At 37.6% G+C, this 27,854-nt stretch overlaps 3 protein-coding genes across 3 annotated transcripts; all 3 read left to right on the plus strand.

Moving 5' to 3' along the window:
* Positions 1 to 5,915: 5,915 nt before the first annotated feature.
* Smp_112910 (hypothetical protein) lies at positions 5,916 to 6,653 on the plus strand (the record flags this gene model as incomplete). The annotated part of the gene is made up of 1 exon (XM_018790766.1): positions 5,916 to 6,653. One exon carries the CDS (start codon positions 5,916 to 5,918, stop codon positions 6,651 to 6,653), a length of 738 nt encoding a protein of 245 aa, XP_018646004.1.
* Positions 6,654 to 8,066: 1,413 nt separating this feature from the next.
* Positions 8,067 to 8,387, plus strand: Smp_109320 (hypothetical protein; the record flags this gene model as incomplete). Its single annotated transcript, XM_018790767.1, has 1 exon — positions 8,067 to 8,387. The coding sequence occupies one exon, from the start codon at positions 8,067 to 8,069 to the stop codon at positions 8,385 to 8,387; it is 321 nt and encodes a 106-aa protein (XP_018646005.1).
* A 780-nt stretch (positions 8,388 to 9,167) lies between these two features.
* On the plus strand, positions 9,168 to 9,963 carry Smp_108600 (hypothetical protein; the record flags this gene model as incomplete). Its single annotated transcript, XM_018790768.1, has 1 exon — positions 9,168 to 9,963. One exon carries the CDS (start codon positions 9,168 to 9,170, stop codon positions 9,588 to 9,590), a length of 423 nt encoding a protein of 140 aa, XP_018646006.1. The 3' UTR covers positions 9,591 to 9,963.
* Positions 9,964 to 27,854: the final 17,891 nt, after the last annotated feature.

Raw genomic sequence — 27,854 nt, forward strand, 5'->3', positions numbered from 1 at the left:
ACTGATTCCAGTCTTAATTTATCCTTTATGCGCGTGCTAATAAGGAGAAACGCGCAGTATTCGAGGAGTGGTCGAACACAGACTTTGTACATTAGAATACGAGATTCGCTGTTATGAAGGTTTCGAGTTATGAAACCTATAAGGCGTTGAGACTTGGACGTTTGTTTCATTATCTGTTCAGTAAACGACAAGTCGTCGGAGTACCTAAGTCCTAGATCTACTACTGTGTGTAACCTAGATAACATTTCCCCATTTATGGTAAGATTGAGGTTGAGTGATGTATCACCGAAGCATAACCAACCACATTTAGCTGTATTGAGCTCCAGTTGCCATTCCGAGCACCACTGTGCTACCTTGTTAAGCTCCGTGCTGATACAATTTCGAATATTGCTCAGCTCATGTGGAGAAAATGAGTACACCACCTTAAGATCGTCTGCAAACAAAAGGGACTTACCCACACTAAAACACTCACAAATATCATTAATGAAAACTAAAAAGAGCAAAGGACCTAAGACACAACCCTGAATTACCCCACTTCTAACAGGGACTGAGTTCGACAATGAAGAGTTGATTTTAACTATTTGATGTCGATCGCTGAGGAAGGAATCAAACCAGGCTAGTAACGGGTTTTCGACCCCATAAGATGCGAGTTTACCTATGAGAAGTTGGTGGTTGACCATGTCGAAGGCCTTAGAAATGTCCAGGTATAGCACTAATACTAGATATCCTTGGCTACGAAGCGAATAGACTAAATTAAAGAAGTCAAAATGACATGTCATACAGGATCGATTTTTAAGAAATCCATGTTGCGAATCATCAATAAATTGTTCAGTCAATAAATAGTTGGGTAGTTCGTCACTAATAATTTTTTCCATAATCCTAGAGATAACTGGAGTAATATTTATTGGCCGATAGTTGTTCATGTCAGTCTTATCTCCGGATTTGTAACGTGGTATGATGTACGCGGTTTTCCAACGGTCAGGATAAGAGCCTGATTCCATAGAGAGAGTAAACAGCTTAAGGAGAAGAAGTTGGATATCTGGACCACCATATTTGTAGAGAAATGATGAAATCCCGTCTGCACCGTGACCTTTCGAAACCTTGAGCTTATTTGTAACCTTACTAATTTTCAGACATGTGAAGGAGATAGATTTAATTGAGTTACCAGTCAAGCATATAACTCTAGAAACAAAGTCATTTAAGGATTCTTTGCTATTTGCAAAATTACCACTGAAAAGGTCTGCTATAGTTTTTGGGTCATATATAAAACTATTATTATGCAGGGTGCATGGTATATCAACATTTTGAGTTGATTTAGCACGTTTATTGTAAATGTGGATTAGGTTTTGCACTTTTGAGCTAGTACGTAGTGCTAATAGCTCTTCATTGATGGCTTTTAACCTATGTTTCTCTTTAATTTGGTTAAAAATTATTGTTGTTTGTGTGACTGCCGTGAAGTCGTTAGATTTAAAATAACGTTTCTTTAGGCGTCTTAGTTTATTACGATATTTAGCTGGTATATATAATTCGTGATGTTTACTAATCCTGTAAATCTTAATTGGTGCACAGGAGTCTAGACAAGAGTTAACAATCAAATAGAATATGTTGATGGCATCTGTCAGACTATTACATGAGAAGAATTCATCCCAGTCTGAGAGTTTGATCAGTGAGCGCAAGAGGTCCCAGTCTGCATGCTTATAGTCTCTATAATTGCAGGTTCTTTGAATTGGTCGGTTGTAGGAGGGATAGATGGGGAGAGCACAAGCTACCATCCTATGATCACTGCTTTCAAACTCGTTGTATACTTGTACAGATAGGGGAATGGTATCTCTACCAAATATTAGATCAAGTGTATTATCACCCCTTGTTGGGGTACGAACCCACTGTGACCAGCAGTACAGATTAAGGATTGATAAAAATTCATCATTGCTAGACTGACAGCTACCGGTACTCCAGTTAATCTCAGGATAATTGAAATCACCAGTGATAATCTTAGCGCTGAAGTTTAGAGTAGATGCGTGTATAAATGCATTGATTATACGATCATTCAAATTATCAGTACTATCAGGAGCTCTATATATACAACCTAGGAGTAGACTATGGTTTAGGGTATTGATTGATATCCAGATCGATTCTGGTAAACTATTCAAGATACTATCTTCAACTTTGTTAGTTGTCAAGGTATCCTAAGCAAATATAAGACAACCGCCTCCTCGCTTAGTTTCTCTGTCACAGCGATAGAGTCGATAGTTTTGGATATTTAATTCGGAATCGGCCACTGCTGGATAACAACACGTTTCAGTGATAAGTATAAAAGAAGGCTTGGCTAGAAAGGCTAAGGTTCTCAAGGCTGAAATTTTGTTCAGAAGTGAACGTGCGTTAATAAGTAATAAGTTTAAAAAGGGAGAGTGTAGTGTAAAAAAAACCGAGAGCATCTTTATCGAGGGTATGAGTTCTAGCTATGCCTGGACTATGGTTTAATGTGTTTTCCGGATCGCATGGGCTATAGCATGAGCGAATTGTAGTGCTAGGCCGAAAAAAATCCTTATTTTGGTAAGGTTGTACTTATTTTGGTAAGGTTGTACTTGTTTTGGTGGACAATTAAGACAGGTGCCTGTATGTTGGGGTTGCGTTGATGGTGCATAACCTAGTATACCATCAGAGTTACATCTTGCAGGTTTATTATTTATAACATTTGGGGGAAACCATGCGGCACGTTGGTTCATTCCCGTCTGTCTAATAGTAGGCCTGCTTACATGATGATTGTAGTGGCCGTCTCGTGTAACGTTTGAACGAAATGTGTCCTTATAACCTCCCTTACGGTGAGTAGGGTTAAGCATGGTTTCAGAAATTAAACTTTTGTTTGGTAAGGCCGTTGAAATATTTTTGGTATTCGGTCTAGAACCAGAAGGTTTTTTATTTACTTTCTTCTTAATTGGTATATTCTTTTTAGGTTTAGCAGTGTTTTTATGAGCCTTCACAATAGAATCAGGTGTTCGATCCTTGGCTTCCGATATTACACTGGAAAGAATGACATTAGAGTCTACATCAGATATGTCCTGGTTATCTAGGGCCACTATGAGTGGCAAACTAGCACACTGCATTGGTATATCAGTACACTGACTAACATGAGATAGATTAGCTGTACCAGTGGGTTCAGCTTCTGGCGCGATCACATTTGTTGTGACCTCAACAATGTTATTTTCGTTCATGGTACGCTTTTGTGTTAGTCTTTGATTGGTGGTTTTGTCTGAGACTATACGAGCGTTTTTAAACTTCGTATGCGCACAGACTAGCTGTTCAGATTCTTTCAAACGTTCCGCTAATAAATGGGAATCAAATCTAAACACGATAGGGCACGAGTATTTTTGATGCTTTTTGTTAAGTCGGATACATTGGCATGGATTGTCCTGGAGATTAACTGCCTTTAGTATCGAGTTTCTTACAGTTTTAATGGCAACTTTGTCAGGTATATTATATATAACCACATTATTTCGAGAGATTATTCGCTTGGTGACTTCACTAGCTATCAAGTCAATAACGGATTCTACTTTGATCCTGTCTTCGAATTCAGAAGTAACTATATCCTTGGACAACAGTAGTCGAAGGGGTGACAGTGTCTTTAGTTCAAATTTAAGATCATCATGCTTTAATAAAGAGCCCGCAAGTGACTCCACTTAATTGCTTAAAGACAGAGGCTAATTCGCTCTTAATAAGATCGATACCATCTGTTCGTGAGTTAGAACTCATTATTAAGTTAGACATGGAGTCATCCAGCAACATGTGTGGAATAAGTCCACTCCCACTATTATCTGGTGCAACAGGAGTTGCAGAGCATGGGGTATAGGTAAGACCAGAGTTGTTAATATCTGAAGAAATAGGACTTTTTCAAGCTCGTTTTTGTGTCAGTCAAACCACTTTTCTTCAAGGGTTAACTGAATGTTATTATTGATTTTTAAACTGTGGTTTAACGATATATAAGGACTTTGTAATAAATACCGTGTGATCGTAACGCAAACTCCAAACGTACCGCAATAGTTCCTTAGCTTTATGTAGTGAGGATACAGACATATCTTCAAGATAACGATAACTGAACTCATTTGATACTAGATGAGTGATAATTACAGTGTTTATGCATATCTGATGCAAGGCCATCTATGAGTACACATGAAAACTGTTTGTTTAAACTTCAATTAAAGAGTGGTTTGTATTAGATATCGGAACGTTCTGAACTATGGTTTAAGCGCTTTGTGGCGTTAAAAGAATCAATGAATTTTTCGCAACCGCAAATGAAATTATTTTCATGCATGGGTTCAATTCAGTTGATAAGACAATGTTTGTCAGACAAGTTGCCTATTATCTGTGGTCACACATGACCTGAAAAATGAGAGAACTGATCAATTTTGTTTGTCCCTTCGACATATACATACATAAACACATATTTGTAATATCAGAAACATTCCGAAAGAGTGATCTATTACTGTGAAGTTCCGTCCATAACTCGTATTAAACTACAATTCACATTCTGTCAACATGACCTTTTTCACATGTTTGATAGCATTTGAAATGGATTGGAGTGAATCTATTTTTGCTGCAAAACTAACTTACGATTCTTCATAAAAACTTTAATGATTGTCTGAAAGACCAAGACAAACTGCAGTTGTAAATGGTTCAGTGTTGACTCAAAAGTATGTAAGCTATGAAAAGCTGGAATTCAATATACAAAGCAGGAATCTTATCTCACGAAAACAATTGATGTATGCAACCACCAAATCTTGATTCAAAGAATGCGGAACGAGTGTGATGTCGGTGAAGATAACTGTGGTTTAGATCATTCTTAAGACAAAGCTTTGAAGGAAACCATTGACCCTATTCTACACATATCAACAAAAAGATCATAGTAGAAAACCTAATCAGTCTTGATGACACCTTTTTAACCATAGTTTGTCAATCATCATTTACTAACGAAATATGGAAGTGTTTAACTAGGTATTGATAAAATGTTTCGACAGATCACTCTATCAAATTTAGCATTCACACGGAACTCATAGTTGACTACAATGATCACAATATCACTTATGTGCACTACTATTTATCTACGAGTTATTATGAGCCTCTCTAATCTTGTCGAATTCTTTACATTGAAGACTATTACATCGACTATTTAGTTATGAATGAGTGCATAAGTGTCTGTGACAATTCATATACAGATATTAGGTATATCATCGATCGAGATCTTAAGATTTAGCAGTTTTTTACTAAATGTCAAACATTTATCAGGTGTTCTTCTGCTTCCTTCCACTTCTTTGTTTGTTTTATACTACTTATTCATATTCAGTAAGAAGTTGTATACTTAACAATTTTCACATTTACATTGTAACGCAAGTTGTACTGTAACATTCGGAAACGTTCCCATATACTTATAATGTTTATTGTACTTATCATTGTATTTGTCATTGTAATTACTGTACTTTAATTACTGTAACGGTTATCCACAGTTGCGGATTTGTTTAAACACAACAGTTTCCATATTGTTTGCTCTTGGTTCGAGTTTCGATTGTTCATAAACTGTTGTCCGATTTCGACACAGCCATCGGCTGTCTTTGTACTATGGAAGCCTTTACTATTCCATTCTTGAACGACGCGTTAAACGCCTAGACACCTCACAAGTTGAGGTTTGTAATTAAACTTTGTGTTTATATAATAATAGAACCGCTTTTGTAGACAAATCGTTGTTTTGGAACTTCGATTTTGCGCGTATCTCAATCGGGTCATTTGGACGCTTTGATAGACTTAACAGTTCTCAACTTTGGTCTCATTGGTGTGGATACAGTTCTGAACTTTGGTCCTAATTGGTAAAGATACTTGCTGTAACTAATTTGGTCGGAATCGAGTCTGGTTCATACATCCCAACGATGACGAAAACGAGAAGGATGAAGTACAACGATGACAGTTCCCAAGACACAGACAATTCTAATGCTGAGAATATTATTCCTTCAGTTTCTAAGGTGAATTCACCTATTTCTTTAAATCTTGCTCTTGATAATGTTTTACTTAACCCCAAAGACAGCTGTTCTGTAAGGGACAACTATGTAGAGACTAGATGTAGCATAGAAGACGGAGTTGTTTCTAGGGAAAAGGAAGTAGAAAAGATTGAGTTAGAGATTAGGGAACTTCAACTACGCAAACGATTGTCAGAGTTAACCCCGAACTCTTTAAGCCAAGTGAGAAAAGCAAGAGAGATCAACGAGTCATTGGGGTCTCGATCTGGGGACGTAACACCAGCAGCCTCGTTAAGGCGCCAATACACTACTGCACATTTGAGCGAAGCGGTGAAACTCAAAGCACAAGCGGATAGTATCAAGTCACTAGTTATGACAGCCAGTTTACCTAAGATAGAGGTTATGAGATTTGATGGAAGTCCTTTGGAATTTTGGACGTTCATAAAGGGATTCAAGGCTAACATTGCCGACAGAGTAGAGGATGATACTCAGAAATTAATGTACCTGATACATTATTGTGAAGGCGCAGCTAAGGACGCTATCGAGCACTGTGTTTTATTACCAGAAAGAGAAGGTTATACCAAAGCTATTAGCATTTTACACGAACAGTTTGGCAAACCACATGACATAGTAGAAGCGTTCTTAACATAATTGTTAAATGGAACGCCACTAAATCAAGACGATGTATCGGGACTACGGAAATTAACAAGACTCATGACTAACTGTAAGATAGCCTTGACACAGATGGGCAGAAATGCCGATCTGAATTGAACAACCGGTCCGCTTCTATTAGAGCTACGATCCATACATGGTCGAGTAAAGGAAAAGTTCATTGTGTAATTTGCTGTGATACCCACGAAGTCGTATCTTGCCCACAACTGCTAGCAGTAAGACACAACGAAAGGCTAGAATTACTGAAGAAGTTTAAACTTTGCTTTAATTGCTTAAAACCCAATCATCGAGCAAAAGACTCGGCAATCCGTGTTGTGTGAAATTGATGGCTGCAAGCGACGTCATCATAGAATTCTTCACAACGCAGAACCTGATGCTAAACAAACATGCTGTAATTCTACTTATTCTGCTGGAACGTATTTAGGATTTGTGCCAGTCAGGTTACATGGTCCCACAGGACATGTGGATACCTATGCATTATTGGATAATGGCTCAGACTCGACACTAATGCTTAGTGATGTGGCAAAGCAGGTAGGAATTTCAGGTACAGTGACAAGATTGAACATATCTTCTGCAATTGGAGCGTCATCTCAGAACTCTGAACTTATTAATTTCGAAATCGAATCTTTAGACAAGACTAATCGAATCAAAATCGAAGGTGCATATGCTATAAACAACCTACCTATTAAAAGGGCAGAAATCCCACCAACGGACTTCCAAGAAAGATGGAAACACTTGAAAGGTGTACAGCTACCCACCATAGCTTGTGACAAGGTTGGTTTGTTACTTGGTGTTGACGTTCCAGAGGCCCACTGGGTTATCGATCAGCGTATCGGGAAACCTAAACAACCCTACGCATCACTAACTATGTTAGGATGGGCTTTATTTGGACCGACAGGTCAACTTGATAAAACTTCAGCCTTCATAAACTGTTTAGAAGCAAAAGGTTCCGTCGAGGAGGCTATTCTCAAATTAGTTGAACATGAATTTTCTGAAAATAAGTACTCTGATAAAGTTGCCATGTCCCTATGTGATAAGACCATTATGGAAATTACTGACAAACAAACAGTATTGCTTGATGGACATTATCAAGTGCCGATGCCCTGGAAAGTGGATTGGGACTCACTTCCAAGGAGTAGATGTAGTTTCATCATAAGCAAGTCTAGAATAGCACCCCTGAAATTTGTCAGTGTTTCTCGTCTTGAACTACAAGCCTCAGTACTGGCAGTGAAGTTGATGAGGCAAATAGTAGAGGAAATAAAGCTAAAGGACATGACTGAAATCTACTTCTGGACTGATTTTATAATAGAATTAAATTACATACTTAATACGACGTCACGTTTCAAGTATGTAGCATCATCCATCAATCCTGCTGATCTAGCTTCCAGAGGAATGTGTAAGTATGACCCTAACCGTATTAAAGCTTGGCCTTCAGGTCGCGAGTTCCTAACGACTGAGAAAGATAAGTGGCCTGAGTATAGACGAGAAGAAATATTAAAACTCCCAGTCAAGCTAGAGTTAAAGAACGCCACAACCTTGGACACCATGACTACAGTTTTTCCCCTTGATAAATTTATATCCCATTTTTCGTCATGGATTAAACTCAAACAAGGCACAGCTTGGCTCATCAGATTCAAATGTCACCTCTACAATAAAACGATCGTAAGGGGACCCTTTACGCCTAACGAATTGGATAATGCCGAGACTTATTAAAATACATAAAAGCGCAAGACTTTGAGGAAATTAGACAATGGATTAAACGACACAAGCATTCTGATAACATCCTGTCCAAAATTCATGTTATTGATAAGTTACGTCCAATCTTGATTGACAACCTGATTCGCGTAGGAGGACGTTTGAACTGTAGTGATCTCCCGTTAGAGCAAAAACATCCGATTATTCTACCTAGCAAACACCCTATAACGGAGCTTATCATTCGTCACCACCATCAAGCTGACGGACACATGGGGGTGTACTACACACTAGCCTCCTTGCGCAAAGGGTTTTGGATCTTAAAGGGAACTACTGCAATTAAGAGGATCATACAAAAATGTATAGGCTGCTGTATTAGATCAGCCAGGCCGATGTCACAACTGATGGGAGACTTGCCACCTACGCGGATAACAACCGACTTCCCGTTCGCAACGACAGGAGTAGACTATTTAGACTCAATCATGATTAAGGAGGGACGCAAACCTCGAAAGTGTTACGGATGACTGAACAGTAGAGGATAGAGAGACTCTTCAGAGTGACTGTGTCTAGAGTAAATTGTACCATTGTCACCTCTGAATGTTTTTACGTTAGTCCTCAATCAGCGAAAGTAAGGAAAGACATGCTGTCTTTGGGGGGCAGTGTTAAGTTTGTCTTACATTGTTCCTAATCGCTCTCCTTCCACTTCTTTGTTTATTGTTTTATACTACTTATTCATATTCAGTAAGCCCCCAAAAGCCCTGGTACGGCCGAGAGTGGGGAGAGTCTACTCTCCCTCTCGAAATGCTCGCACATGGCCAGCGAATATATAGCCTCTGCCAGGGAAGTCCTACTCACTGCCTTCTCGTGGCGGGGGTGTTGTTTACGAAAGTGAGGGGACGAAAAGCGAATGTCCGGCGCTTTTTGTTAAGTCGGATACATTGGCATGGATTGTCCTGGAGATTAACTGCCTTTAGTATCGAGTTTCTTACAGTTTTAATGGCAACTTTGTCAGGTATATTATATATAACCACATTATTTCGAGAGATTATTCGCTTGGTGACTTCACTAGCTATCAAGTCAATAACGGATTCTACTTTGATCCTGTCTTCGAATTCAGAAGTAACTATATCCTTGGACAACAGTAGTCGAAGGGGTGACAGTGTCTTTAGTTCAAATTTAAGATCATCATGCTTTAATAAAGAGCCCGCAAGTGACTCCACTTAATTGCTTAAAGACAGAGGCTAATTCGCTCTTAATAAGATCGATACCATCTGTTCGTGAGTTAGAACTCATTATTAAGTTAGACATGGAGTCATCCAGCAACATGTGTGGAATAAGTCCACTCCCACTATTATCTGGTGCAACAGGAGTTGCAGAGCATGGGGTATAGGTAAGACCAGAGTTGTTAATATCTGAAGAAATAGGACTTTTTCAAGCTCGTTTTTGTGTCAGTCAAACCACTTTTCTTCAAGGGTTAACTGAATGTTATTATTGATTTTTAAACTGTGGTTTAACGATATATAAGGACTTTGTAATAAATACCGTGTGATCGTAACGCAAACTCCAAACGTACCGCAATAGTTCCTTAGCTTTATGTAGTGAGGATACAGACATATCTTCAAGATAACGATAACTGAACTCATTTGATACTAGATGAGTGATAATTACAGTGTTTATGCATATCTGATGCAAGGCCATCTATGAGTACACATGAAAACTGTTTGTTTAAACTTCAATTAAAGAGTGGTTTGTATTAGATATCGGAACGTTCTGAACTATGGTTTAAGCGCTTTGTGGCGTTAAAAGAATCAATGAATTTTTCGCAACCGCAAATGAAATTATTTTCATGCATGGGTTCAATTCAGTTGATAAGACAATGTTTGTCAGACAAGCTGCCTATTATCTGTGGTCACACATGACCTGAAAAATGAGAGAACTGATCAATTTTGTTTGTCCCTTCGACATATACATACATAAACACATATTTGTAATATCAGAAACATTCCGAAAGAGTGATCTATTACTGTGAAGTTCCGTCCATAACTCGTATTAAACTACAATTCACATTCTGTCAACATGACCTTTTTCACATGTTTGATAGCATTTGAAATGGATTGGAGTGAATCTATTTTTGCTGCAAAACTAACTTACGATTCTTCATAAAAACTTTAATGATTGTCTGAAAGACCAAGACAAACTGCAGTTGTAAATGGTTCAGTGTTGACTCAAAAGTATGTAAGCTATGAAAAGCTGGAATTCAATATACAAAGCAGGAATCTTATCTCACGAAAACAATTGATGTATGCAACCACCAAATCTTGATTCAAAGAATGCGGAACGAGTGTGATGTCGGTGAAGATAACTGTGGTTTAGATCATTCTTAAGACAAAGCTTTGAAGGAAACCATTGACCCTATTCTACACATATCAACAGAAAGATCATAGTAGAAAACCTAATCAGTCTTGATGACACCTTTTTAACCATAGTTTGTCAATCATCATTTACTAACGAAATATGGAAGTGTTTAACTAGGTATTGATAAAATGTTTCGACAGATCACTCTATCAAATTTAGCATTCACACGGAACTCATAGTTGACTACAATGATCACAATATCACTTATGTGCACTACTATTTATCTACGAGTTATTATGAGCCTCTCTAATCTTGTCGAATTCTTTACATTGAAGACTATTACATCGACTATTTAGTTATGAATGAGTGCATAAGTGTCTGTGACAATTCATATACAGATATTAGGTATATCATCGATCGAGATCTTAAGATTTAGCAGTTTTTTACTAAATGTCAAACATTTATCAGGTGTTCTTCTGCTTCCTTCCACTTCTTTGTTTATTGTTTTATACTACTTATTCATATTCAGTAAGAAGTTGTATACTTAACAATTTCCACATTTACATTGTAACGCAAGTTGTACTGTAACATTTGGAAACGTTCCCATATACTTATAATGTTTATTGTACTTATCATTGTATTTGTCATTGTAATTACTGTACTTTAATTACTGTAACGGTTATCCACAGTTGCGGATTTGTTTAAACACAACAGTTTCCATATTGTTTGCTCTTGGTTCGAGTTTCGATTGTTCATAAACTGTTGTCCGATTTCGACACAGCCATCGGCTGTCTTTGTACAATGGAAGCCTTTACTATTCCATTCTTGAACGACGCGTTAAACGCCTAGACACCTCACAAGTTGAGGTTTGTAATTAAACTTTGTGTTTATATAATAATAGAACCGCTTTTGTAGACAAATCGTTGTTTTGGAACTTCGATTTTGCGCGTATCTCAATCGGGTCATTTGGACGCTTTGATAGACTTAACAGTTCTCAACTTTGGTCTCATTGGTGTGGATACAGTTCTGAACTTTGGTCCTAATTGGTAAAGATACTTGCTGTAACTAATTTGGTCGGAATCGAGTCTGGTTCATTCATCCCAACGATGACGAAAACGAGAAGGATGAAGTACAACGATGACAGTTCCCAAGACACAGACAATTCTAATGCTGAAAATATTATTCCTTCAGTTTCTAAGGTGAATTCACCTATTTCTTTAAATCTTGCTCTTGATAATGTTTTACTTAACCCCAAAGACAGCTGTTCTGTAAGGGACAACTATGTAGAGACTAGATGTAGCATAGAAGACGGAGTTGTTTCTAGGGAAAAGGAAGTAGAAAAGATTGAGTTAGAGATTAGAGAACTTCAACTACGCAAACGATTGTCAGAGTTAACCCCGAACTCTTTAAGCCAAGTGAGAAAAGCAAGAGAGATCAACGAGTCATTGGGGTCTCGATCTGGGGACGTAACACCAGCAGCCTCGTTAAGGCGCCAATACACTACTGCACATTTGAGCGAAGCGGTGCAACTCAAAGCACAAGCGGATAGTATCAAGTCACTAGTTATGACAGCCAGTTTACCTAAGATAGAGGTTATGAAATTTGATGGAAGTCCTTTGAAATTTTGGACGTTCATAAAGGGATTCAAGGCTAACATTGCCGACAGAGTAGAGGATGATACTCAGAAATTAATGTACCTGATACATTATTGTGAAGGCGCAGCTAAGGACGCTATCGAGCACTGTGTTTTATTACCAGAAAGAGGTTATACCAAAGCTATTAGCATTTTACACGAACAGTTTGGCAAACCACATGACATAGTAGAAGCGTTCTTAACATAATTGTTAAATGGAACGCCACTAAATCAAGACGATGTATCGGGACTACGGAAATTAACAAGACTCATGACTAACTGTAAGATAGCCTTGACACAGATGGGCAGAAATGCCGATCTGAATTGAACAACCGGTCCGCTTCTATTAGAGCTACGATCCATACATGGTTGAGTAAAGGAAAAGTTCATTGTGTAATTTGCTGTGATACCCACGAAGTCGTATCTTGCCCACAACTGCTAGCAGTAAGACACAACGAAAGGCTAGAATTACTGAAGAAGTTTAAACTTTGCTTTAATTGCTTAAAACCCAATCATCGAGCAAAAGACTGTCGGCAATCCGTGTTGTGTGAAATTGATGGCTGCAAGCGACGTCATCATAGAATTCTTCACAACGCAGAACCTGATGCTAAACAAACATGCTGTAATTCTACTTATTCTGCTGGAACGTATTTAGGATTTGTGCCAGTCAGGTTACATGGTCCCACAGGACATGTGGATACCTATGCATTATTGGATAATGATTCAGACTCGACACTAATGCTTAGTGATGTGGCAAAGCAGGTAGGAATTTCAGGTACAGTGACAAGATTGAACATATCTTCTGCAATTGGAGCGTCATCTCAGAACTCTGAACTTATTAATTTCGAAATCGAATCTTTAGACAAGACTAATCGAATCAAAATCGAAGGTGCATATGCTATAAACAACCTACCTATTAAAAGGGCAGAAATCCCACCAACGGACTTCCAAGAAAGATGGAAACACTTGAAAGGTGTACAGCTACCCACCATAGCTTGTGACAAGGTTGGTTTGTTACTTGGTGTTGACGTTCCAGAGGCCCACTGGGTTATCGATCAGCGTATCGGGAAACCTAAACAACCCTACGCATCACTAACTATGTTAGGATGGGCTTTATTTGGACCGACAGGTCAACTTGATAAAACTTCAGCCTTCATAAACTGTTTAGAAGCAAAAGGTTCCGTCGAGGAGGCTATTCTCAAATTAGTTGAACATGAATTTTCTGAAAATAAGTACTCTGATAAAGTTGCCATGTCCCTATGTGATAAGACCATTATAGAAATTACTGACAAACAAACAGTATTGCTTGATAGACATTATCAAGTGCCGATGCCCTGGAAAGTGGATTGGGACTCACTTCCAAGGAGTAGATGTAGTTTCATCATAAGCAAGTCTAGAATAGCACCCCTGAAATTTGTCAGTGTTTCTCGTCTTGAACTACAAGCCTCAGTAATGGCAGTGAAGTTGATGAGGCAAATAGTAGAAGAAATAAAGCTAAAGGACATGACTGAAATCTACTTCTGGACTGATTTTATAATAGAATTAAATTACATACTTAATACGACGTCACGTTTCAAGTATGTAGCATCATCCATCAATCCTGCTGATCTAGCTTCCAGAGGAATGTGTAAGTATGACCCTAACCGTATTAAAGCTTGGCCTTCATGTCGCGAGTTCCTAACGACTGAGAAAGATAAGTGGCCTGAGTATAGACGAGAAGAAATATTAAAACTCCCAGTACATATGCGCCACACTATTTGTGTGTGTGGGCTGTGATACTGCCCGGGTGCCCAAACCGAAGCAGGTGGTTTTCTTAGGGGGCCACACCCCGAGCCTTTGATCAAAAGGTCTGATCCACAAGGCAATGGAGCATCGTGAGGAGATGCAGTCCCATGGTAGCCGTTGACCAATGACAGGTTCGTCCGTCATTCGTTCCATCAGGATACTGGAGCCCATGTGCACCATTGGTTTGGAATCAGGGTTTTCCAACTCCCCTAGGTGCACCCTCCGTGTCCACCAACCCGGTTAAAGCGCCGGACATTCGCTTCTCGTCCTCTCACTTTCGTAAACAACACCCCCGCCACGAGAAGGCAGTGAGTAGGACTTCCCTGGCAGAGGCTATATATTCGCTGGCCATGTGCGAGCATTTCGAGAGGGAGAGTAGACTCTCCCCACTCTCGGCCGTACCAGGGCATTTGGGGGCTTACTGAATATGAATAAGTAGTATAAAACAATAAACAAAGAAGTGGAAGGAGAGCGATTAGGAACAATGTAAGACAAACTTAACACTGCCCCCCAAAGACAGCATGTCTTTCCTTACTTTCGCTGATTGAGGACTAACGTAAAAACATTCAGAGGTGACAATGGTACAATTTACTCTAGACACAGTCACTCTGAAGAGTCTCTCTATCCTCTACTGTTCAGTCATCCGTAACACTTTCGAGGTTTGCGTCCCTCCTTAATCATGATTGAGTCTAAATAGTCTACTCCTGTCGTTGCGAACGGGAAGTCGGTTGTTATCCGCGTAGGTGGCAAGTCTCCCATCAGTTGTGACATCGGCCTGGCTGATCTAATACAGCAGCCTATACATTTTTGTATGATCCTCTTAATTGCAGTAGTTCCCTTTAAGATCCAAAACCCTTTGCGCAAGGAGGCTAGTGTGTAGTACACCCCCATGTGTCCGTCAGCTTGATGGTGGTGACGAATGATAAGCTCCGTTATAGGGTGTTTGCTAGGTAGAATAATCGGATGTTTTTGCTCTAACGGGAGATCACTACAGTTCAAACGTCCTCCTACGCGAATCAGGTTGTCAATCAAGATTGGACGTAACTTATCAATAACATGAATTTTGGACAGGATGTTATCAGAATGCTTGTATCGTTTAATCCATTGTCTAATTTCCTCAAAGTCTTGCGCTTTTATGTATTTTAATGAGTCTCGGCATTATCCAATTCGTTAGGCGTAAAGGGTCCCCTTACGATCATTTTATTGTAGAGGTGACATTTGAATCTGATGAGTCAAGCTGTGCCTTGTTTGAATTTAATCCATGACGAAAAATGGGATATAAATTTATCAAGGGGAAAAACTGTAGTCATGGTGTCCAAGGTTGTGGCGTTCTTTAACTCTAGCTTGACTGGGAGTTTTAATATTTCTTCTCGTCTATACTCAGGCCACTTATCTTTCTCAGTCGTTAGGAATTCGCGACCTGAAGGCCAAGCTTTAATACGGTTAGGGTCATACTTACACATTCCTCTGGAAGCTAGATCAGCAGGATTGATGGATGATGCTACATACTTGAAACGTGACGTCGTATTAAGTATGTAATAGTATTAAATTATATACTGGAAAACCCTGATTCCAAACCAATGGTGCACATGGGCTCCAGTATCCTGATGGAACGAATGGCGGACGAACCTGTCATTGGTCAACGGCTACCATGGGACTGCATCTCCTCATGCCCTTTTGTACCAATATATATGTGTTTAAATAAATAAATAAAATTCAGTAAGCAGTTGTATACTTAACAATTTTCACATTTACATTGTAACGCAAGTTGTACTGTAACATTCGGAAACGTTCCCATATACTTATAATGTTTATTGTACTTATCATTGTATTTGTCATTGTAATTACTGTACTTTAATTACTGTAACGGTTATCCACAGTTGCGGATTTGTTTAAACACAACAGTTTCCATATTGTTTGCTCTTGGTTCGAGTTTCGATTGTTCATAAACTGTTGTCCGATTTCGACACAGCCATCGGCTGTCTTGGAACTTCGATTTTGCGCGTATTCCATTCTTGAACGACGCGTTAAACGCCTAGACACCTCACAAGTTGAGGTTTGTAATTAAACTTTTGTTCATAAACTGTTGTCCGATTTCGACACAGCCATCGGCTGTCTTGGAACTTCGATTTTGCGCGTATCTCAATCGGGTCATTTGGACGCTTTGATAGAATTAACACTAACCTAAAATTCAGTGGTCCGCAAATGTGTTTTTCATCAAAAACGCGTTGACTTCAGTTTGAACTGGAAGTAATCGAAATCATGGTCACTCATCAATTTGCCATAATAATGACGATTTAGGATGATAATGATGATTATGATAAAGTATATGAGACTGATGAATATTATATCACACTGCATTGGTATATCAGTACACTGAATAACATGAGATAGATTAGCTGTACCAGTGGGTTCAGCTTCTGGCGCGATCACATTTGTTGTGACCTCAACAATGTTATTTTCGTTCATGGTACGCTTTTGTGTTAGTCTTTGATTGGTGGTTTTGTCTGAGACTATACGAGCGTTTTTAAACTTCGTATGCGCACAGACTAGCTGTTCAGATTCTTTCAAACGTTCCGCTAATAAATGGGAATCAAATCTAAACACGATAGGGCACGGGTATTTTTGATGCTTTTTGTTAAGTCGGATACATTGGCATGGATTGTCCTGGAGATTAACTGCCTTTAGTATCGAGTTTCTTACAGTTTTAATGGCAACTTTGTCAGGTATATTATATATAACCACATTATTTCGAGAGATTATTCGCTTGGTGACTTCACTAGCTATCAAGTCAATAACGGATTCTACTTTGATCCTGTCTTCGAATTCAGAAGTAACTATATCCTTGGACAACAGTAGTCGAAGGGGTGACAGTGTCTTTAGTTCAAATTTAAGATCATCATGCTTTAATAAAGAGCCCGCAAGTGACTCCACTTAATTACTTAAAGACAGAGGCTAATTCGCTCTTAATAAGATCGATACCATCTGTTCGTGAGTTAGAACTCATTATTAAGTTAGACATGCAGTCATCCAGCAACATGTGTGGAATAAGTCCACTCCCACTATTATCTGGTGCAACAGGAGTTGCAGAGCATGGGGTATAGGTAAGACCAGAGTTGTCAATATCTGAAGAAATAGGACTTTTTCAAGCTCGTTTTTGTGTCAGTCAAACCACTTTTCTTCAAGGGTTAACTGAATGTTATTATTGATTTTTAAACTGTGGTTTAACGATATATAAGGACTTTGTAATAAATACCGTGTGATCGTAACGCAAACTCCAAACGTACCGCAATAGTTCCTTAGCTTTATGTAGTGAGGATACAGACATATCTTCAAGATAACGATAACTGAACTCATTTGATACTAGATGAGTGATAATTACAGTGTTTATGCATATCTGATGCAAGGCCATCTATGAGTACACATGAAAACTGTTTGTTTAAACTTCAATTAAAGAGTGGTTTGTATTAGATATCGGAACGTTCTGAACTATGGTTTAAGCGCTTTGTGGCGTTAAAAGAATCAATGAATTTTTCGCAACCGCAAATGAAATTATTTTCATGCATGGGTTCAATTCAGTTGATAAGACAATGTTTGTCAGACAAGTTGCCTATTATCTGTGGTCACACATGACCTGAAAAATGAGAGAACTGATCAATTTTGTTTGTCCCTTCGACATATACATACATAAACACATATTTGTAATATCAGAAACATTCCGAAAGAGTGATCTATTACTGTGAAGTTCCGTCCATAACTCGTATTAAACTACAATTCACATTCTGTCAACATGACCTTTTTCACATGTTTGATAGCATTTGAAATGGATTGGAGTGAATCTATTTTTGCTGCAAAACTAACGATTCTTCATAAAAAACTTTAATGATTGTCTGAAAGACCAAGACAAACTGCAGTTGTAAATGGTTCAGTGTTGACTCAAAAGTATGTAAGCTATGAAAAGCTGGAATTCAATATACAAAGCAGGAATCTTATCTCACGAAAACAATTGATGTATGCAACCACCAAATCTTGATTCAAAGAATGCGGAACGAGTGTGATGTCGGTGAAGATAACTGTGGTTTAGATCATTCTTAAGACAAAGCTTTGAAGGAAACCATTGACCCTATTCTACACATATCAACAAAAAGATCATAGTAGAAAACCTAATCAGTCTTGATGACACCTTTTTAACCATAGTTTGTCAATCATCATTTACTAACGAAATATGGAAGTGTTTAACTAGGTATTGATAAAATGTTTCGACAGATCACTCTATCAAATTTAGCATTCACACGGAACTCATAGTTGACTACAATGATCACAATATCACTTATGTGCACTACTATTTATCTACGAGTTATTATGAGCCTCTCTAATCTTGTCGAATTCTTTACATTGAAGACTATTACATCGACTATTTAGTTATGAATGAGTGGATAAGTGTCTGTGACAATTCATATACAGATATTAGGTATATCATCGATCGAGATCTTAAGATTTAGCAGTTTTTTACTAAATGTCAAACATTTATCAGGTGTTCTTCTGCTTCCTTCCACTTCTTTGTTTATTGTTTTATACTACTTATTCATATTCAGTAAGAAGTTGTATACTTAACAATTTCCACATTTACATTGTAACGCAAGTTGTACTGTAACATTCGGAAACGTTCCCATATACTTATAATGTTTATTGTACTTATCATTGTATTTGTCATTGTAATTACTGTACTTTAATTACTGTAACGGTTATCCACAGTTGCGGATTTGTTTAAACACAACAGTTTCCATATTGTTTGCTCTTGGTTCGAGTTTCGATTGTTCATAAACTGTTGTCCGATTTCGACACAGCCATCGGCTGTCTTTGTACTATGGAAGCCTTTACTATTCCATTCTTGAACGACGCGTTAAACGCCTAGACACCTCACAAGTTGAGGTTTGTAATTAAACTTTGTGTTTATATAATAATAGAACCGCTTTTGTAGACAAATCGTTGTTTTGGAACTTCGATTTTGCGCGTATCTCAATCGGGTCATTTGGACGCTTTGATAGAATTAACACTAACCTAAAATTCAGTGGTCCGCAAATGTGTTTTTCATCAAAAACGCGTTGACTTCAGCTTGAACTGGAAGTAATCGAAATCATGGTCACTCATCAATTTGCCATAATAATGACGATTTAGAATGATAATGACGATTTAGGATGATAATGATGATTATGATAAAGTATATGAGACTGATGAATATTATCATTGTGAATGATGATGTTAATAATAATAATTGTATTATTTATGATAATAATTTGTTTAATCTAACTAATCGTTTCAATGCGATTTGATAATAATTCTTATTTTTATTTTCTATCAATTCTCCTTTGATTGGTATAGGATGATGGTATTCAAAGAAGGAGAATACTAGAATGGAACAATGAAGAAGAATGTGATTTTGATTGTGTACAAATTTGATTTTACATTGTATAATATAATCTTAAAATAATGCACATTTGTGTTTTCATTGTGTTAATCGGTAGATAGTGAATGTGGGCAGCTTAGAGCGTACTAGTTAAAGTCTGACCACTGTGTAAGTTCAGTGAAGTGTACGAGTTGCTCGGTTGTGTAGCTGTGGTAATTGTACTAATTGATGATTCCTTCGTACGTGATTGCGCTCTGATCACGAATTGCGAATATAATACGTTCATTTGTGCTCACCTAGTTCTGACTTCATGGTCGGTTAATTGCTAATGTGAATATTCTCAACTTACAAGCAAAATTAATTCACAAACATATACATTCATTCCGAGAAATTAAAATAGTATGTAGTAACTATGGTGCAGTGAATGAGCTTGATTTCCAGTCAAGTCTATTTCCGGAAACGAGATGAGTTATCCACTACTCCCGATGGTATTTTGTAGTCAAGTGATTGCGTTGTTATTCTTCATCCATTACGTAAATCTGTCCTTCAAGATCTTCATAGTGGACATTTGTTGGTTGAGAATATGAAATTGCTAACAAGGCTCACGTGTTCGTGGTCGGAAATAAATCCAGATATATATGGTAGAGAAAACAATTGTGGAAGATGTCATAAGTCGGAGAGTCGTACTTCGAAGTGTACTCCATGACAAGTATCGTCTGAGTACTGGGGAAGAATTCATGCAGACTATTGTGGTTTATTTATTATTGTGGTTTAATTTGTAGGTGGATTACATGTATAATATAGTAGTGGTGTTCCAGTGTCTGCTAGGGATCCCACAAATTTCCAACATCAAGTGAGTTCAAATGTGATTTAATTGTATATGAGAAAACCAATGCTTTTCTGTGTGTTAATAACAGTAGTAATAACAATAACAATAATGATAGCATTCTCAAGTTAGGAAGCTCTGTTGAATACCTTGTCAAGACCACCGAAGTTGAGCATCAGGAGTGGGTAACAGACACAAACTGTCATGGCTTCTCCTTAGATATATTGTTCTGCAAAAAACAATCGTTCACCTGAATAAAACTCACATTCATGGTGTTCAACACAGCACGAACTGCAAAGTGTCAGTTCAGACAAATGGAAAACTGACCAATCCATATGGTTGAACCAGTAGGGAATACATTAAGCAATCAATAACTGATTAGTTAGAGATCAATCAGTGAAATACACTAAGAGAATTGTGCAACTCACTTCTAGTTACTCGTAAGTAGTGTGTGTAGATGTCATACACAAATCTCTCAAATTGTAGTCCTTCATACAAATCGTTCACATTCACAAATAAATCATGCACAAACTAACTATACATTCGTACATCTGTCTTTCATTATTTGACTCAGTTTACTATAGATACTCTCCATTGATTCTTCAATTTCATTCGAATTATTATTATTATTATTATTAGTAGTAGTAGTAGTAGTAGTATTAATAGCACTGGACATTTGGGGAAGTTAAGATCCTCAGGTTACCTTCCACTGATCGAATCGAATCATCCCGTGTCGATTGTAATGCGGTAGTATTTCGTTTGCGTTTGCAAAGTATTTATTTCACTGTGATATGTAGACATAGTTATTTATGCAAACGACTCAGTTGATAAATCGATCACGCGAATTCGATCAGTGTTATGGACTAGGACAAAGATAACAGTGGGCACTGCTATGTGACCAATCAATTGTTTGAATTTTCGTATGGCTAAGCCTTCAATAAACCTCAGTATACGCCCCTCTTTTACACTTTTAAACAACACAACAAAAGCCGAGTTAAGATCAATCTTATGACCTGTTTCGATTATATGTTTGGCAATAGAGGATGATGGATGTTTATCCTCTACTCTTTTTGGGTCATTCGACTCTATTTGTTTTTTCAACCATTATGGTACATGTTCACCCACACTAATTTTCAGATCACCATTGCTCCTCCCTATGTATGTGTGACCACACACACATTTAAATTGGTAAACGCAGTGGGATGTGACACAATCAATAGGCAGTTTATATTTTCCTTTCTTTCACCGATCACTAAGATATCATCCACATATCTCTTGTAAAGTGACATGTTTCCAATTAAGTCTTCAGACAAATTTTCCACATGTGCCATAAACACATCTGCTAGTAATGGTCCTAACGGACTAACCATAGCAACCCCATCAATCTGACCAAAGTATTCGCCTTCAAAACTCAACTCAATTGAACTTTATCAGTACATAAAAGTAATAAATCTTTAAGAATTTTTAAGGTGATAGGTAATTTAAGGTTGTTTGAAAATATATAGTCACATAAAATGTCAATAGTCTTTATTAAAGGTACATTTGACGTGAATAAGGAATTCACGTGAAATGAGCACATAGTTTTTCCTTTGATATTAATGTCACCGAAATGATCGATCAATTGAAAAGAATCCTTTACAGAATACTTACATAAACGTCTTCGAATAGGATGGAATAATTTTGTTAGCCATTTGGCTAGGTTATGTGTGGGTGATCGGCACATTGATAAAATTGGATGTAAAGGAGTATTTAATTGATCAATTTTGGATAGTTCAGATATAAATGAGGATACTCAGAACCCATAGGTTTTAACAAATTAAATTCCTCTTTATCAATAATATTCATGTGTAACCATTTTTCCAGGTTTGAATTTACTCTTCCCTATGAGTTTGTTAATACCTCCCAATTGAACATCAAGCATGAATTTACTTTCATCACTGAGGATGGATAACATTATATTATAACATTATATTCACATTTGTTCATGATAACCACGCCTGATCCTTTATCAGGCTTCAACAAGACAATATCAGTGTTTGTTCGTAGTTCTTTTAGTGATTTAAAATGTTGAGAAGTTAACATGCTTCTCTGCTTTGGTCCAACATTATGAAATTGGTGTGCTATATCCACCAGTTTAGCTTTACACCAAGACATTAATCGGGAATGGTTGTCCTCGTAAATTTATCAATAGATGGAAATTTCAGGACACAGTGTGACCTACTGTAGCCTTGGTAGAGAAAAAGCCCGTCTACATCACCTTACCATTTAGAGGTGATTCAAATAGTCTTTCATTGAAACAAAGGCTTAATTCTGTCTTTCATCAACAAAACGTATTGTTCAGTGAAGGTCATAATCAAAGAAAGAACGAGCTCCATGCTTCATTCAAAACCTAGACGACATGAAAACGATTGTGTCACATCCCACTGCATTTACCAGTTTGTTCTCTCCTTAAACCTATCCTGGTAACCTATCCTGGTAATATATGCTTATTATCCAGAGTGACTAGGTGTCAAATTGTTTTCACATTATTTTTATCATTACTATCCTTGTCTACTTTTACCCCCACCACCACCACCACTTATTTCCAGTCTAGTTGACCTTCTACTTTTTATAAATGTTCTTAACAAGTATATTATGTGTGATCAGATTGTTCGATATTGCACTATCACATAGTTCTGATGATAATCTTCGTCTTCTTATTACATTATCGACTTATTACATTATCGAAACAATCTTATAGTAAGGAATACTACTACTTCTGAAATTATAACGTTATTCTGTATTCATATAAAGGATACATAAATGACACACAATATAATGGGAAATCGAACAGAATTACATACGATGTGATTGAGCAACACTCTCCTCCTGTGTATTTATGGGAGCTGAGAGAGAAGCAACAACATACCTGAATCAAGTATGCTTAAGCAAAGTGTGGAAAACCTATCTACAAAGCAGTTATCGTTTGTGTGTGCATCTACGAAACTCGTAAATTTGACGGTACCCAATTTTAATTGTGTTCCTTTATGTTGTACACAACAACGGGTTAGACTGAATACAGTCACAGTGTGGCGTGTGCTACAGATTCAAGCAGCGAGTCCTTGTTTCAAATATAAGGTGGATATGCTGGAACGAGATTTAACTACCACAGTGTTACAAGCTGCAATGATTAATGGCTAAATGTCAATACACCTCCTATCCTTATTACTGATGATTGGAAGACAGCATCAGATAATCACAGTGAAGGAGGTCAAGAGAATAGAACGAAACCAAACTGATCGGAGAAGTCAAGTGTGCCAACTCAACCTAATCAAGCGTTCCTCAATTTTTATGTCACACCTAAAATAAGTAACAATATATAATGAATAGGATAAGCGATCACAATATATAATGAATACGATTATTTAAAAACAGTCAGAGTTAATAAGCCAATAAGTGACAAGGTCAAAATATGTGATTTGAGAAGAATGAATAGATTGGTCTGTTCAGAAACTACAACAGTTCACGTGTGCAGCAGGAAATTTGTGTGAGATAATTAATGGGTCATGCATGCTATGTATGTTGACGAACAGGACAAATGGTGTTTAAACGACAATTTTACAGGCAAAAATGGTATTGTACAAATTGTATTGAATTGATGAAAAGTGCAAATAGTAAGAAAACTAATTACAAAATAAACAGAGGCGTAACCAAAAGTGGTTTCATAAAAAGCAACCTATCCAATGGAATATAGATTATGTTTTATCATCGGAATACGAGATCGTCTATTTGACATATTTTACTATATTGCATATCGTTTCAATTGGAAGTACTAGGTGAAAGTGATCTAGGTCAGGTGTACTATTCAATGAGGAATCACACAGTATCTCAGAATGTTTGGAAAATTTTCTTATTGAAAATATTACATCTCGGATGAAGACGCTGAAGGCTGACATAGATTACAATTCTCTTCATAATAATGAAGGATGAAGAATGAGTTTCTATAGACTATCGTCAATGTGAGGGATATAAGCTTACACAGAGTGTTCACAATAACTGATAGAAATAGTCAGTGAGATCTATCAAGAATCTCCAGAAAACAGAATATTCGAAAATATCTTCCCCTGTGATGATGTTCAGGTTGATTTTTGCTGCCTACAACAAAAGTCGAAGCATTATTGATGTTGGAGATAAAGTGGTGTCAACAGGAGCTGCACTAATTCCACAACCCTAATCATATGATCTAAAAGTAGTATATTACAGCAGGAAGTATTCTACCGGTGATTTCAGTTTAAACATTCCCTATAAAATTTACATAAATGAAACAGAATAGTCAATACTAGATTTGGAATTTTCGGGAAGGCTGAAAGTGTAAACGTCATTATTAGCTTCCAAAGAAGAATGTGATGCTTTACTTAAAAATTTGATAGCTGCGTGTGCTACCAGTGCTACCAGTCACATTGTTTGCCAATATATGAATAGTGGAGATTTGGAATAAAGCACAGAAACACCAAGGGGAGTCGCATACAAATTAACTCGAATTACACGTCTGACGATTGTTTGTCGCATTATTTTTATCATCATATTTACAGACTAAATCAAAGGTCAATCAATTAATCTACAGCTAATTGATTAGCATTCAATTCAATTGTATCGATCGTGTAAATTCAAATGTAAATTAAATGTATTAATAAGCATGCAACAATCAGAAAAATCAGTTGAGTGTTGGATACGCAGGAGACGGCTGTTATTTGTCTTCTGCGAATTTCATTGAAAATATTACAATAATGCTGTTCATCATAATCATTATTACTCTTTTGGTTATGCTGACACTGTTTAGGACACTGATTGACGAAATTATTACAAATATAATGATGAATATGTTCTATGCTGCTGTTGCTGTTGCTGCTGCTGATGCTGCTGCTGATGCTAATGCTGCTGCTAATGCTGATGCTGCTGCTGCTGATGATGATGATGATGCTGCCGCTGCTTCTGCTGCTGCTGATGATGATGATGATGATGATGATGATGCTGCTGCTGCTGCTGCTGCTGATGATGATGATGTGCTGCTGATGATGATGATGATGATGATAAGGATGATAAGGATGATGTGGATGAGTTATGTGACAATAATGATAATGATGTTGATGATGATGATGATGATGATGATGATGATGAAGCTGATGATGAAGATAAGGGATATGATGATGAAGCTTATGATGAGGACTATGGATATGATAAGGTTAGCGGATGATGATGATTATGGACATGATGAGTTATGTGAGGATGTTGATGATGATGAAGCTTATGATGAGGACTATGGATATGATAAGGTTTGTGATGACAAGGATGTTGATGATGATGAGGAGGATGAAGTTGAAGAAAGGGATGATAAAGATTTTGGACATGATGCATTTTGTGTCGATGACGATGATGATGATGTAAGGGATATGATGAGTTATGTAAGGATATTGATGATGATAATGGTGAAGATGATGAAGTGGATGATGAAGTGGATGATGAAGATTTCGGATACGATGTGGTTTGTGACGATGATGTATTATTATGATAATAATAATAATAATGAAGCGAATGATGAAGATTGTGGATGTGACAAATGTTGTGTGAAGATAGTGATGATAATAATGATGATGAAAATGAAGCGGATGATGATGAAGATGATGGAGAGGATAAAGTAGATTACGGATATCATGAGCAGTGTAACGGTGACGATAATGAAAATGATGAGGCGGATGACGATGATGATGTGTATGGGACTGATAAATATAATCCTGATAATGTGGATGATGTTGTGAATGATGATGTTAATAATAATAATTGTATTATTTATGATAATAATTTGTTTAATCTAACTAATCGTTTCAATGCGATTTGATAATAATTCTTATTTTTATTTTCTATCAATTCTCCTTTGATTGGTATAGGATGATGGTATTCAAAGAAGGAGAATACTAGAATGGAACAATGAAGAAGAATGTGATTTTGATTGTGTACAAATTTGATTTTACATTGTATAATATAATCTTAAAATAATGCACATTTGTGTTTTCGTTGTGTTAATCGGTAGATAGTGAATGTGGGCAGCTTAGAGCGTACTAGTTAAAGTCTGACCACTGTGTAAGTTCAGTGAAGTGTACGAGTTGCTCGGTTGTGTAGCTGTGGTAATTGTACTAATTGATGATTCCTTCGTACGTGATTGCGCTCTGATCACGAATTGCGAATATAATACGTTCATTTGTGCTCACCTAGTTCTGACTTAACTGCGCCTGTAGCTCTTCTAGAGTTACTGCCGGTCCCAAGCCCGAGTAAAGGAGGAGGGTTGGGCATGAGGTTAGCGACCCCATCCCGTAGAAAAGCTAACTCGCTAAAAAACGCTAATCAGAAAAATTAATTCAAACCATTTAAACTCTGCCTTGGGAGTTGAATGAATATTTATGACGTCTCATGATGAAAGCCGAAATTCTTCGGAAGTCACGAGACCGATGCACCTTCTAACAACCAGAGCAACACTATTTATAGGTACATGGAACGTCCGGACAATGTGGGAGACAGGAAAGACCAGCCAAATAGCAATGGAATTGAGGAGATACAACTTGGCACTACTCGGAATCAGCGAAACCCATTGGACACAAACTGGACAACAAAGGCTAGGTACAGGAGAGATGCTGCTGTACTCCGGTCACGAAGGGGAAAACGCTCCACACTCAGGGAGTTGCTCTAATGCTGTCCAAAGAAGCACGAAATGCACTTGTTGGATGGGAATCTCATGGACCCAGGATAATCAAAGCATCATTCAGAACAAAGAAGCAAGGGATCACAATGAACGTTATCCAATGTTATGCACCCACCAATGATAGCAACGACGATGATAAACATCAGTTCTATGAAAGGCTTCAATCAATTATAGAGAAGTGCTCACGAAAGGACCTCACCATCCTGATGGGAGATCTAAATGCTAAAGTTGGAGTGGACAACACAGGATATGAAGATGTAATTGGACGACATGGATTAGCAGAGAGAAATGAAAATGGGGAGAGGCTTGCAAACCTATGTGCATTCAACAAATTGGTTATAGGCGGCACAACATTCCCAAACAAACGTATACACAAAGCTACATGGATCTCACCGGACCACACCACAGAGAACCAGATAGATCACATCTGTATCAACGAAAAATTCCGAAGATCAATGGAAGATGTGAGAACCCGGAGAGGAGCTGACATAGCTTCAGATCACCACTGGCTGGTTGTGGCCAAGATCAGACTGAAGCTTAAGAAACACTGGAAAACTGGACAAACAGCACTACAAAGGCTCAATACAGCCTTCCTTCGAGATACTGACAAGCTCCATGAATTCAAGATTACTCTCAACAACAGGTTCCAAGCTCTACAGGATCTACTGAAAGAACAAGAAACTACTTTAGAGGACAACTGGAAAGGGATAAAAAAAGCACTAACTTCAACGTGTCAGGAGGTTCTTGGT

The sequence above is a fragment of the Schistosoma mansoni genome, assembly GCF_000237925.1.
Source record: "Schistosoma mansoni, WGS project CABG00000000 data, supercontig 0037, strain Puerto Rico, whole genome shotgun sequence".
NCBI classification, from domain to species: domain Eukaryota; kingdom Metazoa; phylum Platyhelminthes; class Trematoda; order Strigeidida; family Schistosomatidae; genus Schistosoma; species Schistosoma mansoni.